The 19,781-nt window shown below is 46.3% G+C and overlaps 1 protein-coding gene across 1 annotated transcript in view; it reads left to right on the forward strand.

Moving 5' to 3' along the window:
- LOC148526460 (telomerase protein component 1-like) overlaps positions 1–19,781 on the forward strand; it is a 134,125-nt gene that overhangs the window by 109,652 nt on the left and 4,692 nt on the right. The window contains 10 exon segments of the mRNA XM_088469892.1: positions 186–296; positions 555–662; positions 750–888; positions 14,784–14,851; positions 14,975–15,107; positions 15,194–15,330; positions 15,410–15,528; positions 15,884–16,016; positions 16,340–16,442; positions 16,668–16,753. Coding sequence (XP_088326018.1) covers positions 186–296; positions 555–662; positions 750–888; positions 14,784–14,851; positions 14,975–15,107; positions 15,194–15,330; positions 15,410–15,528; positions 15,884–16,016; positions 16,340–16,442; positions 16,668–16,753 — 1,137 coding nt within the window.

Here is a 19,781-nt window from a genome sequence, read left to right on the forward strand (position 1 = left end):
GGAATCATGGGATAAAACAGAATGGTTTAAGAAGTGTTATATGTGGAGATACGAGGTGCCTTGGTGGGCAACATTGAGTGTTACCATGGTCTTGTAAACGCAGTGTGTGAATGGTGAATATATCCTGTTGTGAATATTCGTAAATGCCAGTAATTGTCTTTGACTGATCTTTGCCTTTTCCCCAGTCTGTGCTTTGTTGGAACATCTCCGTGAATCCACCTGTTCTTGCACACACTCTACTATCGTGTCACAAAGACTGGGTGACTTGCTGTACTTGGACTGACAGCCACATGTTGGTAAGATATAGAAATACCAGTCTTTGAAATGTAATCAGTTAAACAGTAAATACTTTGGTAATATTCCTCAGCACACAGAGCACTAAGATAAAAGAATAGGACATTTAATAGGCGCATCTACTTGCTTGTTTATTGTTGATGTGACCTTAAATAACTATATTGATTATTATGTATTGATTACTATTTTTGATTTAACTTATAAATTACAGATCACAATAGGAGTCCAAGACCATTCAAGATCTGTGGTTTACTTTGCAGGTCTCGTCTTCAGGAGATGGATCTGTATGTCTCTGGGACATTCAGCACCAAGAGCAGCTTTTGAGGTTCGCGGGACATCAGAGTGCTGTCAGCAGTGCTATATGTATGGTGAGTACTATTGGCTCTGTACCTTGTTGCTTGTTTTCAGTAATATTTTTTATCTTGTGTACCCACATTTTTGTCATCTCCAATAAGGGGGAACGTGTGATTACCACTGGCAGGGATGGCTGTCTTAAAGTGTGGAGCCTTACTGGTGTAGAGATTGCATGCATTCCAACACATCACAACCAGATAAATCAGAGTGCTGCATACTGGGAGCGAGAAGATAGTCGGGGTAAGAGTTTGCTAATGATATAAGTGAAACAAAGAGATTTGCGGTGAAATGTGTAGGTTTTGAGTTTGTCACATCTAGTCATTCAAACAAGCTTGGCGTGTAAAAAAACAAATGGGGGTGCACACTTACAATGGGGTCGAGCACCTCTGAGGGGAGGCAGGACTCTTGATTAAAGGAAGACTGCTCATTTTCCTTTTCGGACCCCTCCTCCTGTCTGGAAGCTCCAAGTTCAAATAGTAACATAGGGCCTGATTCATCAAGGATTGCTATTCTGCTTATACGCACACAACGCAGGTGCTAATATCAGCAGTGATATGCAAATGGCTGCTTTCGCATTGCAATTGCAGCCTAACATAAGGACGCTCACTTTACTTTACTCACATCCGTATACTTGGCCAACATAGCTAAATGATCTGTAACATCGAGAACTACCGGACCCATACGCACAATGGTGGCTGACCACACCTCACTCAGTATTGCTAAACATCCTGTGTGTATAAAGAGCTCAAGCTGCGTCTTCCGTCGCAGTGGCTTCATTGTGCACGCCCTTGTAACGGCGTTCGAATGCACTGGCACGCCTGCGTTTCACTGACCCCCCCCCCCCGAATGGTCACTTCCTGTCTATCAGTGTATAATGACACTGCGTGCTCACTGCGATCGGTTCATGCAATGCGATGCGGAAGAATGCGCAGTACGCAACAATCACCCGATTGCTTGCGTAAAAGCAACTGTATTCCTTGCTGATTCAGGCCCAAAATTCAGTAGAGCTAACAAAAGACTGGTGAAATAATCAAGTGAAAAACACATGGGGCACTGAAAAAATAATAAACCTAGCAACACTCCAGGGAGTAACTTCTGAGTCACATTTGGCCTTGAATAAAATAAGACAGTGTTTTTTTAACTCCAGTCTTCAATGAACCCTAACAGTGCATGTTTTTCATTTTTCCTGCTGATGGTAGCTGACACATTTTAAAAGATCCACAGGTGATACTAAGTTCAGTTTTTCTTTGTGGGGAGACCTTGAAAACATGCACTGTTAGGGTTCACAGAGGACTGGATTTTGGAAACATTTCTTTAAGGGGAATAGAGACTCACTGTGGGGACATCCCAAAATAGTTGGTTATGGGGGAAAAAAGTGACTCTTACTTAGATATCACTGACTGCAAGTATTTGCTACTAAAAATTACAAGGAGACCACTTGCACTTCCTAGAATGTTATGGCTATGTGTGGGAAGGACCATGTGGCTGCATTACACAGCTACAACATACTTCCAGACCCATGAAAGGACCTGGTGTACAGTATGTTGGAATGAGATGTTCCCTATGGGAAGAGGAATGATCCTTTTCAAGTGGAACTGAATATAAACAAGTATGCAAGGAACAGGAATAATAGCTCTTTCTTCTTCAGGGTCCATAGGGCTCCACAGGGAGACATTAGGTTGTAGGTGGGACCTGGAGGACCGGACACCCAACAGCAAAGCTTTTTAATCCCAGGATGCTCCGATCCTTCCCCCTATACCCCGCCCACTGCCTGAGGGTACTTCAGTTTTGTTGGTGTCCGGCAGGAGCTGGACCACCATTGTAACCAAGCTTTTATTTTATGATTTAATTTATTTAAATTTTTTTACTATAACGGGCAAGCAGCACCAGACTGTCCTCTGGACGTCTGTGCTGCCGCCCCATCACCCCTCCGAGGCGCCGTGACTCCAAGCCTGTGCTAGGTACTCCTGGTGGGGCACCGAGGGGGACTAGCTAGCAGGCTCCTTGGACCCCAGACTGCAGCCCGGAATTCAGGGGACAGGTAAGGCGGAGCCCCGTTCGCAGGGACCCGCATTGTTGCGCAGTCTTGCCTCCGGTCTCAGGAGACAAACCGGAGGCGCTGATGAGGACACTGGTGCGCCAATGACTCCACTAGACCACCGGGGCATATAACATACTGGCGCAGGGCATATGTAAGAAGTCTAGGGGACCCAGTGGTTAATGTCAACAAGAGGAGAAGGCGCTCTCCCTGCAGCCCCTCCCCCAGTCCAGGGCGCCGGTCTTGGTGTTCCCTGGACTGCTGCTCCCTCACCCTCTGCCCCTCCAGAGGCAGCCATTTTCTGCAAGCAGGTCTTCAGGAACGCTGGGTCCAGTGTCTCTGTATACCTCTCCCACGGGCCAGGTCATACAGCGCTATATCCGATCAGTCGCTGTGGTCTTTGTAGATGATTTTAGTGCCCATTGTAAACATGTAATATTTTTCTGCAGTTGTATGTGACTTGTGCTAGCGCTAATCTCTACTTTCTATACTGTACAGCTTATACCTTTCCCTTTATTCTACTATACCCTGGGTGTTCACTGCACTATATTGTGTGTTTTATTATTCTTGTGGCTATGACTGGCAGAGGAAATAATAACAAGCAGGTTGATGCTGCTGCTCCTACTCTGATAGCTTGTAAGTCCTGCTCTGCGGGCTTAGCCACAGAGGACCTCATTCAGGATGGTCTCTGTAATAATTGTTACACAGCCTCAGGCCAATCAGTCCCTGCGTGTCTCCCCGAGGACCCACCCTGGGCTGCCTTTTCAGCAAATTCTGCAAAAAGAAAAGCCTTTACCTACTAAAGGTGGGTACACACTATAGCAATATATCTGCGGATCGAGTGATCTGCAGATATATCTGCAGATGATGGTCGTTCATACACCGTGAACGACCATCATCTGCATGCTGCAGCGGGTCGGGCCGGTCTGGGAGCGGGGCCTAATCGCAGCACTCATGGCCACCGCCCCCTTAGAGAGAAAAAAAAATTGAAAACCATTTGCGGCGCTGGGGAGGGGGGCGCTGTGTGCCCCTCAGCCCATCGTACAGCCAATGGGGGGCGCTATCAGAGTGATCACTGCCCCCAGCCTTTGGCATTGGAGACTCTCGCAGCTCCCCCCCTCTCTCAGCGCCCCTGTGTGCGGACGATCAGCTGATCGCCCGTACACACTTGCCGATGGACAGATATGTCTGCAGACATATCTGTTCATCGGCTGTGCAGCACAGCCAATATCGTCTGTACACACTGGCTGACGGGGGCACGAGATGTTAGCCGATCAATTGATCGGCCAGTGTGTACCCAGCATAAGCCTAATAAACGTACTGATATCTTCCCAGTCCACACAGTTATCTGATTCTGAGATATCATCTGGGGAGGCAGAAGATGCAGATCTCTTTCACTCTGACTCCATCTCAGGAGAAGAGGAGCCACCCTCTAAACTAAATATACCTGCTCTTGTGAGAGCTGTTAAAACTATTCTACAAATAGAAGAGGATGAATACGCTCCTAAGAAAAAACATGCACTTTTTAAGCGACAAAAGGTTGTTTTACCAGAGTTTCCTCACTCTGACCAGCTCTCTGATCACATGAGTGAAGCTTGGAATATGCCCGGTAAAAGGTTTCAAATTCCAAAACGGTTCAGTTCCTTTTACCCTCTTCCAGCTACTGATTGTACTAAATGGGATGTTCCCCCAGCAGTGGATTCTCATGTAACACGTCTGGTTAAAAATGCCACCTTACCCATTCATCCTTGAAGGAGACTAAAGATAAGATGTATAGAAGCTTCTCATACATCCATATACTCTGTTACAGGAACAATTACTCATCCTGTTAGGGCTACGGCCTGGGTGTCAAACACCATTGAGAGTTGGGCAGAGGCCCTAGTAGAGACTTTTCCCCCTGATGCCTCAAGGGAACAACTGTACTATATATCTCACATTTGAGATGCAGCCTCATATTTATGTAATGCTCTCCTGGCCTCCAGGATATCTGTCACTTTGGTAGTGGCCCACTGTATTCTTTGGCTCTAGAGTCTCTGCCTTATGCAGGAGACATCCTATTTGGTCCAGAATTGGTTAAAATTGTAATTACTTTGGCGTCTAACAAGATGGCGTTCCTGCCCTCTGCATGTAATACAAAGCCTCAGACGTCATCCCTTCGCTCTCAAGGAAAAGCCAAGGGTCAGTCTTGTCAACGACAGCAGACATCAACCAAGGCCTCCAAGCCTAGGGCCAAACAGGCCGAGGCTACTAGACGTCCACCTGCCAAGTCTGAGGACAAACCTACAGCCTGACAGGGCGGGCCTCTCCCTGGGGGCTCCCAGGGTGAGAGGTCGACTTCTTCAATTCGCCCAGCTTTGGCATCAAACCACGTCAGATGCCTGGGTGAGGGAAGTGGTCTCCCATGGATACGCCCTCTCATTCCTGAGGCGATTCCCCCCCCAGCAGTTCTTTTGCACAGGATTTCCATCAGACCCAACCAAGGCCCTGCTGCTCCAAAAAGCCAATCAGTCTTTACTGAATTCAGGAGTAATAATTTGGATCCCCACCTCACAACTGGGCAAGGGCTATTATTCTACCCTTTTCTTAGTTCAGAAGCCCAATGGGTCTCATCGGCCTATCCTCAAATCTCTGAACAAGTTTATCACGGTGCCCAGGTTTCGTATGGAAACCCTCTGTTCCATTAGCCTAGCTATGGAGCCTGGGGATTTTATGGTATCTCTAGACATTCAGGACGCTTACCTATATAGCGCCTTCTCATCAACAATATCTCCGGTTTGCTATACTATAGCAACATTATCAACTTCAGGCTCTGCCGTTTGGCCTTTCAACGGCCCCCCGGGTCTTTACCAAGATCATGGCAGTTATGGCGGCCTCTCCATCTTCAAGGGATCAGACTGCTCCCATACTTTGACGATCTCTTGCTGTTGGCCAGCTCCCCAGAGACTTTTCACTGCATCTACAGGTAACCAGTGCCTTACTTCAAATGCACGGTTGGCTGCTCAACTAGAAAAAGTCTTCCCTGACACTCTCTCAAAGGATGTTACATTTGGGAGCCCTCCTGGAATCTCGAGTTCAGAGAATCTTCCGAACGGCGGACAATATTTCAGCAATCCAGCACAGACTACGGAGATTGCTCCACAATCACCGAGTGTCAATTCAGTCTGCAATGCAGGCCTTGGGATCAGTGGTGTCCACCTTCGACATGGAGGAGTTCGCCCAGTTTTACTCCAGGCCTCTACAACACCTCATCCTCTACAGGTGGAACGGGCTACCCCATCTGCTCAAATCCCAGACAATGAGCCTGCCCCCCCAGAGGTTCGCCTGTCCGCTAGCCTGGTGGTTACAGACTTCCCATTTGAACAAGGGTTGTCCCTTTTGGATCCCGTACTGGGCTCTCCTCACCATGGATGCAAGCCTCAGAGGGTGGGGCACAGTAACCGGCCAGCACTCCTTCCAGGGCCGATGGTCCCCAGTCGAGGCAGTGCTACCAATCAACATCCTGGAACTTCGATCCATCTACAGAGCTCTCACCCTGGCTCAGAATATTCTGAAAAACAGGCCAGTACAAGTACAGTCCGACAACGCCACAGCTATTTGCTACCTCAATCACCAAGGGGGCACTCAAAGTCAGTCAGCAATGACAGAAGTGTCCCGCATTCTCACATGGGCTGAACGCAATCTCCCAGCCACCTCCGCAGTGTTCACCTTGGGGATTCTCAATTGGGAAGCAAATTTCCTCAGCCGTCAGGAGAATGGTCTCTACATCCAGAAGTCTTTGAGCTTCTAGTGGTCAAATGGGGTCTTCAGGAAGTGGATCTCATGGCCTCAAGACACAACAACAAACTTCCAATTTATGGAGGCAGAACACAGGATCCCAACGCGGCCTTCATAGACACATTGTCGGTGAAATGGAACTTCCATTTGGCCTATCTCTTCCCTCCAATATCCCTACTTCCTCGAGTGCTTCGAAAGTTCAGACTGGAGGGGGGCACAGTCCTGTTCATAGCTCTGGCTTGGCCCAGACGTCATTGGTACTCCGATCTTCAAAGGCTCTCCATAGACATTCCTCTTCAACTTCCTCTACGAGTAGACCTGTTGTCTCAGTCTACATCCGGACCTAGCCCGTCTGTCTTTAATGGCTTGGTTCTTGAGACATCCCTCCTAATGGTTTCTCCAGCTCTGTGGTCCAGACCATGCTCAAAGCACGTAAACCGGCCTTAGCCAAGACTTATGACAGAATATGACATACATATTTCCAATGGTGTGCTCCAAGAAACTATGATCTGCAAGTCTTTGAATTCTTGCCTTTTTTCAGGCTGGATTGGATCTAGGCCTCCGCCTACAATCTCTGAAAGTGCAGGTCTCTGCTTTGTCTATCTGGTTTCAGTGCAGAATTGCTACTATATCGGATGTTCACACCTTCCTGCAAGGTGTTCAATGTATACAACCTCCCTTTGTCAGTGGTGCTCCAAGCACTTCAGGAACCTCCATTCGAACCCCTGGAATCAGTAGATGTCATGTGGCTCACTGCGAAAACTGGCTACAGCATCTGCCCGTAGGGTATCGGATTTAGGGGCGCTTTCATGTCGCTCCTTCTTTTAAATATATGATCAGGACAGGGCTGTTCTTATCCAGGTTTCCTTCCCAAGGTGGTTTCTCGCTTCCACCTGAATGCGGAAATTGTAGTTCCGGCATTTCATTCACCAGACCTCTCGGATGTCATCCATGCTCCTGAAGATTACGTGGACCGCACTACTTCCATCTGGAAATCGGGCTCCGTCTTTGTCCTATATGGATTCCACTAGAAGGGATGGCCAGCTAACAAACAGACTCTGGCCAGATGGATTTGCATGACTATCTCACAGGCTTCCACGCAGACTGGCCTTACTGTGCTGGCTTCAGTATCTGCTCATTCTACTCGCTCTGGGTCCCTTGTGGGCAGCCCGGCGTGGTGCCTCAGCTGTACATCTATGCAAGGGGTCACCTGGTCATCTGTCTACAACTGTCTTAGGTTTTATACCTTTGATACATTTGCCTCTCAGGATGCTTCCTTCGGGTTAAGGGTCTATCAGCTCGGGAGCATTCCCGCCCTTGAACAACTGCTTTGGGTCATCCCAAATGTCTCCCTCTGGAGCGCTACGGACCCTGGTCACTTGTTTCCTTCTCTGTATGAGTGTGTGATTCCTCAGTGTACCAGTCTTCCTTCTCTCCTATCCTGCTCTGCTCCTACCTTGGGTTTGTTAACAAAAATTAAGTGCCATCAGGCTGTGGGTGGTTATAGGGTGAAGGACCGGAGCATCCTGGGATTGAAAAGCTTTGCTTTTGGTGTCCAGTCCTCCAGGTCCCACCTACACACCAATGTCTCCCTGTGAACCCTATGGACTCCGAAGAAAGAGAGTTAACCAAGGTAAGTTTTACCATAACTCTCCTTGTCTAAATAAATTGATGGGATCACTCCTCGAAGCCCATGGTTGCCATCTTTGGAGGCAGTGCATACAAAGACGAAAGCCATTCTGGAATTCAAGAAAGGAGGTTACAAAGATTTTTACAAAGTTACTGGTTTGAACCAAAGGGCACATAAGTAGTTTGGGCTGATTTTTAGCAACTTCTGGAAGCTAAATGCTATTATAATCTGTCCCAGGAGCCCCTACCCTGCCTTCATGGTACTTAACCAGGATGGTCCCTCTGCCTGTGTTGAATCTGATGTCCTCGCCAAATCCTTGACACCAACTTCCTGACTTCACTGGATGTGAAATTTACAGAAAACTTCGGCTCTAATTTATTGCTACAATATAACTCTCTGCTTAGTTGACTACTAGATGCAGCTGCAAAGAATCCATTTTGAGCTTGTGACTGCTCAAAAACAGGATTTTGGTACTTACCGATAAATCCCTTTCTCCGATTCCACAGGGGACACTGAGTTCAAGACAGTGGGGTATAGACGGTGGTAGAGTAGAGCCTGGCACTTTAAATAATTTAGAAGTGTGACTGGCTCCTCCCCCTCTATGCCCCATCAGCCCCAGTTTAAGAACTGAGCCCGAGAGGAGACGGAGGACAAAAGGAATATGAGGAGGAGAAGGAGAAGACCACAGAACGGAACAAGACCGACTGAAGGAGAACACAGGAACCCACTGCAGGGAACACATGCAGTCACACAACCATATAAGGACCAAACAAAACGGCAAGTACGCAGCGCTGGGCGGGCGTCCAGTGTCCCCTGTGGAATCGGAGAAAGGGATTTATCGGTAAGTACCAAAATCCTGTTTTCTCCTTCATCCACTAGGGGACACTGGAGTTCAAGACAGTGGGGACGTCCCAAAGCCAACCTCCCGGGTGGGAAGCGCGGAGAACTTGTTGACCCTTCTGCCAAACCGAAGCCGGGACCGCCCAGAAACGGAGGCCCAATGGAAAGGCAAGAGCTGAGGATCAAGTGCCGTAGAGCCAGGAGACAATGAGAACTCCTTGCTGAACAGTCACAGAAATTCCAAAACCTACTGCGTAAATCGAGTGGAAAAAAAAAAAAAAAAAAACGACTAGCCAGAGAACACCCGCAGATGAGAGGCATCAGAACACTGCAAGCTCAGCTGAAACAGACCAAGCCAGAGCGCAGGGAGCAGAGAACCCCAACCAGAATCCATAGGAGAAGGGCAGGAACACGAGACAAAACTCGAGAAAACAGGAAGCTGCAACAGTCGCAGATAGCAGAATCCCAGCACTACTGGACTTAAATCATATAGATGGAAGTATAACGATACCAATCTACAGATACAGAGCTGATCCTGTCCACAAACTCCAACAAAGAGTATGCAGGGAGGCAAAAGGCAAGACCGAACAGTCACCCTGAACCATCCTAGATGTCCAACTATTACAAGGTTGTTAACCAGCGGAAGGGTTAGACCATAGAAGTCTCCAACGAGTAGAGATCCCACTGGACATGAGGCGGATTCGAGAGGATTGAGAATACAATTCCTTTCAGAGGGTCAGACAGCAGAACAACCCATTCTGAGAACAGAGGGAGAAAACAGTCACTGAAACCCTGCAGCTGAAAAGAAAACCACAGCCACAAACTCCAAACAACTTCCAACATGATGGAAGTGCGTGGTCAGTAGCAACTGCTGGCCCGAACATAGTAAAAAAAACAACCAGGATATCCTAGCGGTAAAAGAGCATGGATGCAATAGCCACCCAGGGAGCGCTACCAATATAGGGAAGCATCCCATACAGCAAGGCTAGAGCACTAGGACAACTATGAAGGTACCCGTCAAGCATCTGTCAGTGTGCTGAAAATCTCAACAGATACTGAACAGGAAAACCAACCAACCAGGCCCCCTGCATAGAACATAGTGACTGTCACACTGTAATGTAAAGATGTGCACTAGCCCAGAGATGCGCTTCAGTCCATAACCCCAACAGATTTCAGTAGAATAGTGTCACTAATCTCAATGTTGGAACTATGCACCCACACACCAGGAAAACTCTAAAGTGTAGAGCCACCTGATTAAAATAGTGGATGGCTGCTAGGACAGCAGCTAGGGTGCGGAAGGGAGAATAACGCTATGTATGTCAGGTTGCATGAAATAGGAGCATCTTCCGAGGCATTAGTAAGCTCTTACCTGTGAGCGACCAGAAGCTTTCTGGACGCTATGTAGAATGTCACTGACCTTTTCCATCACACAGTAACCTGCCACGTTAGGTATAGAGTAGCTTCAATGGGCTGAGACCAATGTCTACAGCACGGACTTCAGTCTGGAGATGTGCAGTAGAAAATACTGTAGAAACTAGCAAAACGTTAGTGGAGACAAGAAGGTCGTACAACAGGACTCTATACCTGAGCATGTTCCATTAGGGATGTGTATCCATATAGAGATTATACATATACCCCAAAAACAGTCTGCTAGTGTAAGTATCCTTACATTAACACTTATAACGGTGAAGTGCATATTATGCCCACCAATCTAATACAACCCAGGCCTGACCCTGCCTATATCAGCGGGTGGCCATAGGCCTTCATGTAATTTAATTAATTAAGCCCTGAGGATGGAATAGAACCTGGATTCTCTATGTACTGATAGAAATGTACCTAGGGGCCCTTTAGAGACTCCTTTTATTGAGATATGCGACAAGACAATAATATGGAGTACCAGAATCGATACTGAGAAGGGTACCTATACATAGACATAGAATGTGTTAGTTATCCCAAGTAAAGAAGGGACATATCTTAGGAAATATTCATACAAGGAATGGTTATAGTATAATATATATACCCACGTACACACCGACAAACATAATTGCATGAGAAGGCAATCTCTTTGAAAGGAAGAGTTAGTGCCAACATAGTAAGTTTACTTGTCAGACTCCTGCACCAGGAGATCAGAATGCCATATATATGTCCTGCATTCTTAGTGTATGTTTGCTACCAAGTGCGCTACTGGAGTGTAGTTGTAAATAATAATAATAATAAGGTCCCCCGAAAAGGGGCGCCGTAGATAAAGACTGACGGGAACAGAACTAACACCCCAGGAGGGTGTAAGCACATATCTTTATATACATGTGTGGACACACAAGAAGGCCCCAGTCATGTATAGGGTCCATACTAGAAGCAATGCCTTAGGGAATTGTGACTATCACTATGTAAGCTGCAGAACATGACTCTAGTTTATAGAGCCACTATTTAATATGTATTGATAAAGCCTACAGTTTCTGTAATTCCCAGGCGGCTTCCCAACCGTGGAGTTATAGGTAACCTAATGATTGTGGAAGTATAGGCATCCTACACACACACACACACACACACACACACACACACACATAGATATATATATATAGATATATATCTATATAGATATATATATATATATATATATATATATATATATAAATAAAAAACACAACCAAATCCCTAGGGAGAGATAGTGTAAAGTGGAGTTTTGTACCAACTACCGCTTCAGGAGAGTCAAGCCTCTAGTTGCAGCATGCTAGGTATCAGACATAAAACTGATCAGAACAGATCCTACCCTTGTTCTTATGGTAAGGATAAAAAGTGATATCCACATATGCGTACCTACATACAAGATTAGTAGGAGACAATTTTTTTTTTTTTTTTTAAACTAAAACATGAATCATAGTAGAGCCATGGAAGGAACTGAGCCCCAGGACAAAATTCACTCCAGACATGTATATGTTCTAAGGCAGGGCTTAGTATAAATTACAAATATATATACACATACATGTGCCTTACGGCTCATGTGCCGTGGCCATCATTCTGCTACAGCGTTTGGGCAGGATATTTTTGTAGCGCGCTGTCCCAGACTGGTATCTGTTACTGGTAACCATCTCCCTGGCAGTGCGTCACTAACTTAACCTTGTGTGTGCTGCCAAGGGAGCACATAAGATATAAATCTATATAGATGCACATATGCATACCTTTTAAGGGAAGCACAGAAGGCTGGTGAGAACTGGAAGTTTTTAAAACCAGCCTATAATTTAGCGTATATGCATGTTCATTTAGGCAGGGTAACTAGTGCACCATGAGGTAGCCTTCACAGACTATGATAAATATTTCATAGATGGGACTAGAACCCACTGTGTATTGCTCACCAGTCCACTGCATTAGCTGGTTGCTATTCAGGCTCATTCCGGGCGCGGAGTGCGCGCTAACCGGAGAGCAAGTTCGGAAGTCAGGCAATTAGATTAAGCTAGGCGCCCCTTGCTATAGAACCAAGTGAAAGCCTGACAGGGGTTAATACCCAGCGCTGCAAAACGGCGGGACTATGTCCAGTCCGCACAAAGCTTTCATGTGCATTTGGATCCAAGTACTATCAGACGAGATCGGGCGTGTTCATGTAGAATACAATTACCCAGAGCCACTAGCTACAACGCAGAACTCGCCTCCATGTGAGAGGAGACCGGAAAACTATGGCGTCGCTGGAATGCAGGCCGCACCAAACACAGGTCCCTTTCCTTATATAACTAAAGGAAAGCCCTACTGGGACTTGCCAGCTGTACACTATGGTTGCACAGGCTGTTCTTGTGAGCAAAAGGGGGTGGGGGCCACGGTGTCTCCTCTTATAATAGGAGAGCTGTGCATAGTTACCAGAGTGAGTGCGGCAGCACCACATGTCACAACCCCGTTAAGTAACACCTCCTCTACTAAACAAGAGAGGTAAGCAATATGCAGCTAAGGTGCTGGGCAGGGCAGGAGACCTGGACCCAGCGGGGTTCAGTTGCGGCTGGCCCCACTGACTCTGGGAGGTTCGGGGGACCCGAACACAGCCAGGTTCAGCTGCGGCGGGCTCTGCTGAATCGGAGGCTGTATAAAGCTTTCCCTTTGAAGCGGGAAGCCTGATAGTTGCCGAACTGTGTAGCATAAATATATATTCCACCTGACTAGCACCGCCCCCCAACAGAACTGCACAAGCGGAGTTATAGTGCACCCTCTGAATTACTTAGCATGCGCAACTGCGTGTGGGTGGGTGCAGCAAATAGCTGGACTGCAGCAGGTGTAAACTAACTAAACTGTGTGTACACAGGTGTTTACCACTGCCCTTAAGAGGGAAGCGGGGGTGATCTGGCAGGCACTGGTCCGCGCTGCAATCATCACTGAGCCTCACGCGGAGCAGCCACTTCAGGGGCCCAGACCTCTCCCTGCATCTCATGCGCTGAAGCGTGCGGCCACTACGGCAAATAGGTGGAGAAGGGCGGCGCCTGTTGCTCTCTAGGGCGCTGCAATGGCCGTCGGACCTAAGCCCCGCCCCTTCACTGCCGGGAACGGAGCCCCGGCACTAGTGCCGACCTTTGGCTGCTCTGTAAGGAGCTGCAATAGAGGCTGTATACTGCGGGACTTAATTTAGGCAGCCCGCCTTACAGACCGCCTGAAAGCCAGCGCCGGTGCTAGAGAACTGCGCTGCTTAAAAGCTCTTTACTAGGGGAGCGCTATTATGGCAGCCCCTGACAGCCGTGTGCACGCGGCAGTTGAGGGAGAGCCCGACCACAGATGGCGCCGCTAGTATGCATGACGCGCCAATAAACCTACGCCCCCCGCTTGCTCTGGTGTTCTCACCGGGATGCCTAACTTCGGAGGTCAGGGAGAAGTGGTGCAGGGGGGAGGGTTGGGTCTCTCCTAACAGTGACAGCGCAATTGTCACTGAGCCCAGCTTTTTACAACCACTGCTCCTGCTAATCAGGAGCAGTGGTTATACTTACAGGCTGCTGCGGCCGGGATGCTGGGCTGAGGGGGCGGCGAGGAACCCGGACACATGCCGATGTCAGCAGTGGCGGATCCACGCAGGGTCCGATGACTCCATGATTGTGCCCCCTCCTCAGGGTCACCGGACACAGGCTGCAGTAGCCGTGTGGTGCCCTACCGGCGGCTCCCACGTAGCAGGCAGACTGCCACAGCAAGCAGCCTGCCTGTCCTCAATGCTTGTTTAAATTATGGAAAGGCTGGAGACAGCCTGATGTGCGACCGGCTCTCTCGGGCACATTCTAAAAACTGGGGCTGATGGGGCATAGAGGGGGAGGAGCCAGTCACACTTCTAAATTATTTAAAGTGTCAGGCTCTACTCTACCACCGTCTATACCCCACTGTCTTGAACTCCAGTGTCCCCTAGTGGATGAAGGAGAAAAGACAGAAACTGACACAAAATATAAAACAAATCAGATTCTGCGCTTGTTAATCTCTTACAAATTAAATTGTAAAATGGCAGAAATTGATACCAGTTAGGGCTCGGCTATGTTAATAATCAAGGAATTAATTTAATCCAATAAACACAAATAACAATTTACATCACAATAAAATAAATACACCTATATAAATAAAATGTTACTATTTATATTAAAATGGATCCAGTCTCTCATTGTCACCGCAAAGGAGCCAGCCTTAAATTACATTGTCTCCATGATTTCAAAATGGCTGGAAGAAGAGATCTCAGTAGGGGCCTTTCTTATTTGGTTAATTGCTTTGCCTTTAGGGATAGTGCTAAATTTTATTGTGAGCAACTATAGGAGAAAATCATGTTTTTCTATTACTCATTATAGTGATGTACTGTATTAACATGAAAGTGTGTTGCCGGTGGTTTAAAGCACGTTTTAATTATAGATGACGCTGATTTAGTGGTGTACACAGCTGGTTCCGATGCCACAGTGTTAAAGTGGAGCCCTCTACAGGTAAGTCATTTCAACACAGTACTCTTTTTGCATTGTTTAAAGAGCCACAGGACCTCTGGCTATGTATACTGCACAACATAATACTGCCCCCACCCCTTTCCCCATGCCATCCGTCTCTTGTAGATGGAGCATATACAGACATTATATGGCCATGGAGGTGCGGTGACCTCATCAGCAGCAGACCTGCAATGTGAGATCACAGTTACAGCAGCCCACGATTGCTCAGTACGCTTATGGGGAGCACCATGCAGAGATGGTGAGAAACAATTAGTCAGGAATCATAAAGTTCTAAAGGACAAGGCTTTCTGTGACTGTTCTTTTCTCTGTATTACCTGTACACAGAACGTCTGGCAGGAGCGCGTCACATGGGTGCTGTGTCTGCAGTTGCATGGTCCCTGGATGGAGAGCTGGTGGTGTCAGGTGGAGAGTTAGGGGATATGATAGTGTGGAAAGAACAGAAAGCTGTACTGACTCTGCAGGTAAACACAAAACCACAAACAGCTGTTACACAAGCTTATGGTATAAATTGCCAGATTGATTCCTATCTTTGTGTTGCAGTGCGGTGAACTGTGCATTTCTTCAATTATTTTCACCACTAAACGTTCGTTCTGTTCCGTGTCCAACGATATGACTATTTCACGCTGGCTCCTGTTTCCTTGTAAAGGAGATGGCTTAAGGTTAGTTTGTAATGGTGGTAATCAATATACAGCCGTAACTTTAGGAAATTTAATAGAAATAACTGTACAGGTTTATTGCATGACACTACTCTCCAAAGCTGGTTTCATATGGATGGTGACTGAATGGACTAGACTATAAAGAGAAGCTAATAAAGTCAGACCATCAGTTTTAACTTTGTTGTAGTCGATAGTTTCATACATATAATGTGTGGTATTTATAGGGGAACTAATGCATTTAGCTATCCAGTGATGTAGTTTGCATGATTGAATTGTGCTAGTTTTGCGGGCTTCTAATAAAAAACATGCTAGTTATATATTCAATTCTATCCTCACAATTGGTTGTCTGTCCCTGCAGTGCGAAGAAGGCTTACAGTGTGGGGTTGGACTCATTGGTATTGGCTGTAACTCTCAATGCCTCACAAAAGGTGGAAGTGCGCACATTGTCTGGAAAAGTATTCTTCCTTGATCCCAAGACTGGATCTCTGCAGGTATAGCTTAATGCGTGAATAAAGGAGTTACTGTATTGCCAGGTACACATCGTCTAGTGTGTACTTGCTATGTCGCTGACGATGCGCGCACTCATGCGACATCTCCCGCTGGATCTGCATGCAGGTCTGCCGGGTGACTTCGTTAGTGAGGGCCATGCTGCCGAATGCAGCATGGCCCCCCCAAGTGTGTACGCACTTGCCGATGCTGGCACCCCGCCAAGTCCCATCGCTTATGAGGTCGGTACACACTAGACACAGCCTTATGAGTGAAAGGAACACAACAGTTCTGTACTTTTAACTCAGATTTGTTTGTCTTGTGTTAGGATGTGAATCTTGCACATGTCTCACTGCCAGATCCTAATTTCCACCCTCCAGCAGAGCAATTACATCCTGGCAACATCATAACTGCATCCCTGCAAGATTTCGGTGAGTTCAAATTAGCAGTTACATTCCATAGCTACAGTGACCTCCTATGATTTGTGATTGTCCAACTATATGCTCAAGGGCCAGACCCCAATCTTTACTGCAGGCTGAAAGCCATGCAAATGGGTTTTTGGATCTAACTTTTGGCAGCCAGTAGTTAAAGCAAAGAATATGTAGAGCTGTGCACATGACAATATGCAGTTGTTAACGTCTGTGTCTCTTCTGCAGGTGTGTGTGACTCCACTGGGGTGCTGTGGCTTAAAACCCCGCAACAGTCCAAAAAAAGTGCAGCTGACAAGTGGAAGCGAACACAGGTAAACATAGGTTACACTGCCCAGTTACAAGTAGTTATTCATTTGTCCAAGGCAGTCACCATTTATTTTCAGATATTTGAAAGTGTCATTTACTTCCCCTGTCCACAGTGCAAGAAAGTTTATCAACTTTGTGTACATCAGTTGTGTAACATTTCTTACAGGAACCAATTACTAACCAGCATTGATTAGTTATTAGTTTTTTCATACACCCTAAAATCCAGCTTTTACAATCTTTTAATATTTGTGGTTTCACTACAGAACAAATGTATAGAATTGTATTATATAAAGTTCCATCTCTTGTATCTGTTCAAAGACCGCCATTACATTACAGTACCCTATGGTTATGCAGTGGTTGGGCAGGAAGGCTGAATCTTGTCATGGGAAGTGATGACTGTGTATTAAATAGACACTAAGGAATAACACTGAGGTTGACAGGGTCAGAGATGACTTGGACTAGTTTATAATCTAGGAGTAGATTTTCATAGCAGATATACTTAGTTTGTGATGCTGCAACTGATTTCATCAGAATATTGTCTGGATCTGGGATGACCATGGAAATGTATCTCCTGGATTGTAAAATAGAAGTGTAGGTGTCACACAAGCAGCTTGTTTTGCACTGACATAAGCATTCCTCTTAGGCTTTGGCATCATGTCTTGCGTCTATTCAGGAAGAATACTTGTGGAAAAAAGGATACACTATTTTGCTTTCTGATTTCCAACTTTCCACCCAGTAGGCTAAGTTATTAAGGATAATCAAGTGTAATATAAAAAAAAAAATGAGCATTTATGAAATAGAGCAGGTCTGAGGAAGGAGTTAATGTCAGAGCAGCACAGACTATGTAATGGTTAGCGTTACTGCCTCACTGCACTGAGGTCATGGGTTCGATTCCCACTATGGCCCTACCTGTGCGGAGTTTGTATATTCTCCTTGTGAACACTACCATCAGCCCGAAAAAACTGGAACCATGACTCATCGGACCACACCACATATTGGCAGTCCTGCAGGGTCCATTTAGCATTGTCACAAGGTTAGGTGTTGTGTCCGGGTCGTAGTGTTAACAGGGGCATTCTCGTGGGACTTCTGCTCCTGTATCCCATGGAAGCTAAAGAATGCTGCACTGACCTACTGGATATGCATCACGTACCTCCTGCATTGAATGTGATTTGAGCCATTGTTGCTTGTCTGTTATCATGGACAACTCTGGCAGACGCTGCTGGTCACTGTCATAAAGCACTTGTGGTCACTCACAACTTCGGAAATGGAATGTCCCAACAGTCAAGTACCCAGTATCATGCTCAGTTCAAACTCTGATAATTCACGTCGCCTTGCCTTGAGCAACCTAGCCAGCGTCCAGATTGACTCATGAGATGTCAGATCACAACTGATGCAGGTCTGGGCATTTCCAAGACGACTGTACGGTGACATGCTGCTATTCCATGACTTCTGGCACTTCAGTGTACATCAGTGGTGGGCAACCTGATTCACATTAACTGCCGCACATTTCTGTTGAAATTGGGTAGAAGTTAAAACAATATATAATAAAAGAAAAAGACACCCATCTGTAATAACATGTCAGAAGGTGTTTTAAAGTAAGAGAGCATGTGGCACATCTATATAACAAATTTTGATATGTAGATCTGTACACGTGTGTAAGATGAACCACAGATAAACCAGAACATGTAGCACACACTTGTGCATAACAGCCAATCTAATCATTCCTAGGCTTGCTTTACAGCAGTATTCAAGTTCATTCCCTATTCTACTGCCATTATTTACCAGTCTCTGTTCATTAAAAAAAAAAAAACGCATTATAAATGGATTGTGTGTTACAGCTCTTAAATTTACAAATCACAAGTTCTAGCTGCTGGCAATCTGTACAGAAAGTGACAAACTCCAACTGCTATGTATTCAAACTGAATGGATCCATGTCTGCTTACATATCCTACACACAAGTAGAAACAAGGTTAAATATTTTTTCTCCCATTAGAAAGTTTTGAAGCCCAGTAAATCAATGGGTTGTTATAATTAATAAAGCTCAAAGGACAGAGATTAGGAGAAGAGGGAAAACAGGCATACAGAACACATACAAAGTGAGATTGGTGGACCTGGACCGCCAAAATCCAGAGCAAAGCCAGGGTCGTAAGGGTGGACGTCCAGTATTCCCCATGGACTAAGAGAAAAAGATTTATCAGGTAAGAACCAAAATCCCATTTTCTCTTACATCCATGGTAGGATGATAGGGAACACTCCAGTGCTGTGCGTAGGACCCTTCACCCAAAACAAATGTCCCTAGACAAAGGTGTCAAAATGGTACAATTGAATGAAGGTGGGTGTAGAGGACCATGTAGCTGCCCTACAAAGTCGCTCTGCTGACTCACCCAAGAAGTGCCAACCGATCGAGTCGGCTCTCGCCAAGTCTGCAGCCAGCTTGTTGGTCAAGGAGTAGACCTGTTAATGATCATCTTAGCCCAACAAGCAAGTCTGCTTGGTAGCAAGCCTCTTGTAGACATCATAGAGCACCAAAATCGAATCTGAATGGCGAAGTCCTAGGTCCTCTGTACATAAATGTTGAGGACCCATGCAACGTCCAGCGAGGCAAGTGATAAGCACAGGTTCTGTTGATCCGCCACTGGAAGAGAAGGAACCACAATTTCCTGGTTTATATGGAACTTAGAAACCAACTTTGGAAGAAAAAGCATTCTGGTGCTTAGGACTGCACAGTCCGGGTGGAAGATCAGTCAGATACCCGCAGAGACAGGTATGCAAAACAGCAATAGAAGAATTCCTGGCATTTAAGAAAGCTGTTTCACAGTCACCCTGTACAGGAACAGAGCCTGGGAAGTAGATCCAGCCTAGGAGGAAGGAGCTACCGACAGAGATCTGGGTATCAGAATGGCCGATCTGCACTCTTCCACACTGGTGGAAAACAAAATATTAGATGATGTGTCCATGGAAAACGACAGGGCGTCCCATCCGCATCCCGTGTTTTCAGGAGCAGTACCAGGGCAGCTTGCAATTGTGATGGTA

The sequence above is a fragment of the Taudactylus pleione genome, unplaced genomic scaffold (genome assembly GCF_031769625.1).
Source record: "Taudactylus pleione unplaced genomic scaffold, aTauple2 ptg000095l, whole genome shotgun sequence".
In the NCBI taxonomy this organism is placed as follows: Eukaryota; Metazoa; Chordata; class Amphibia; order Anura; family Myobatrachidae; genus Taudactylus; species Taudactylus pleione.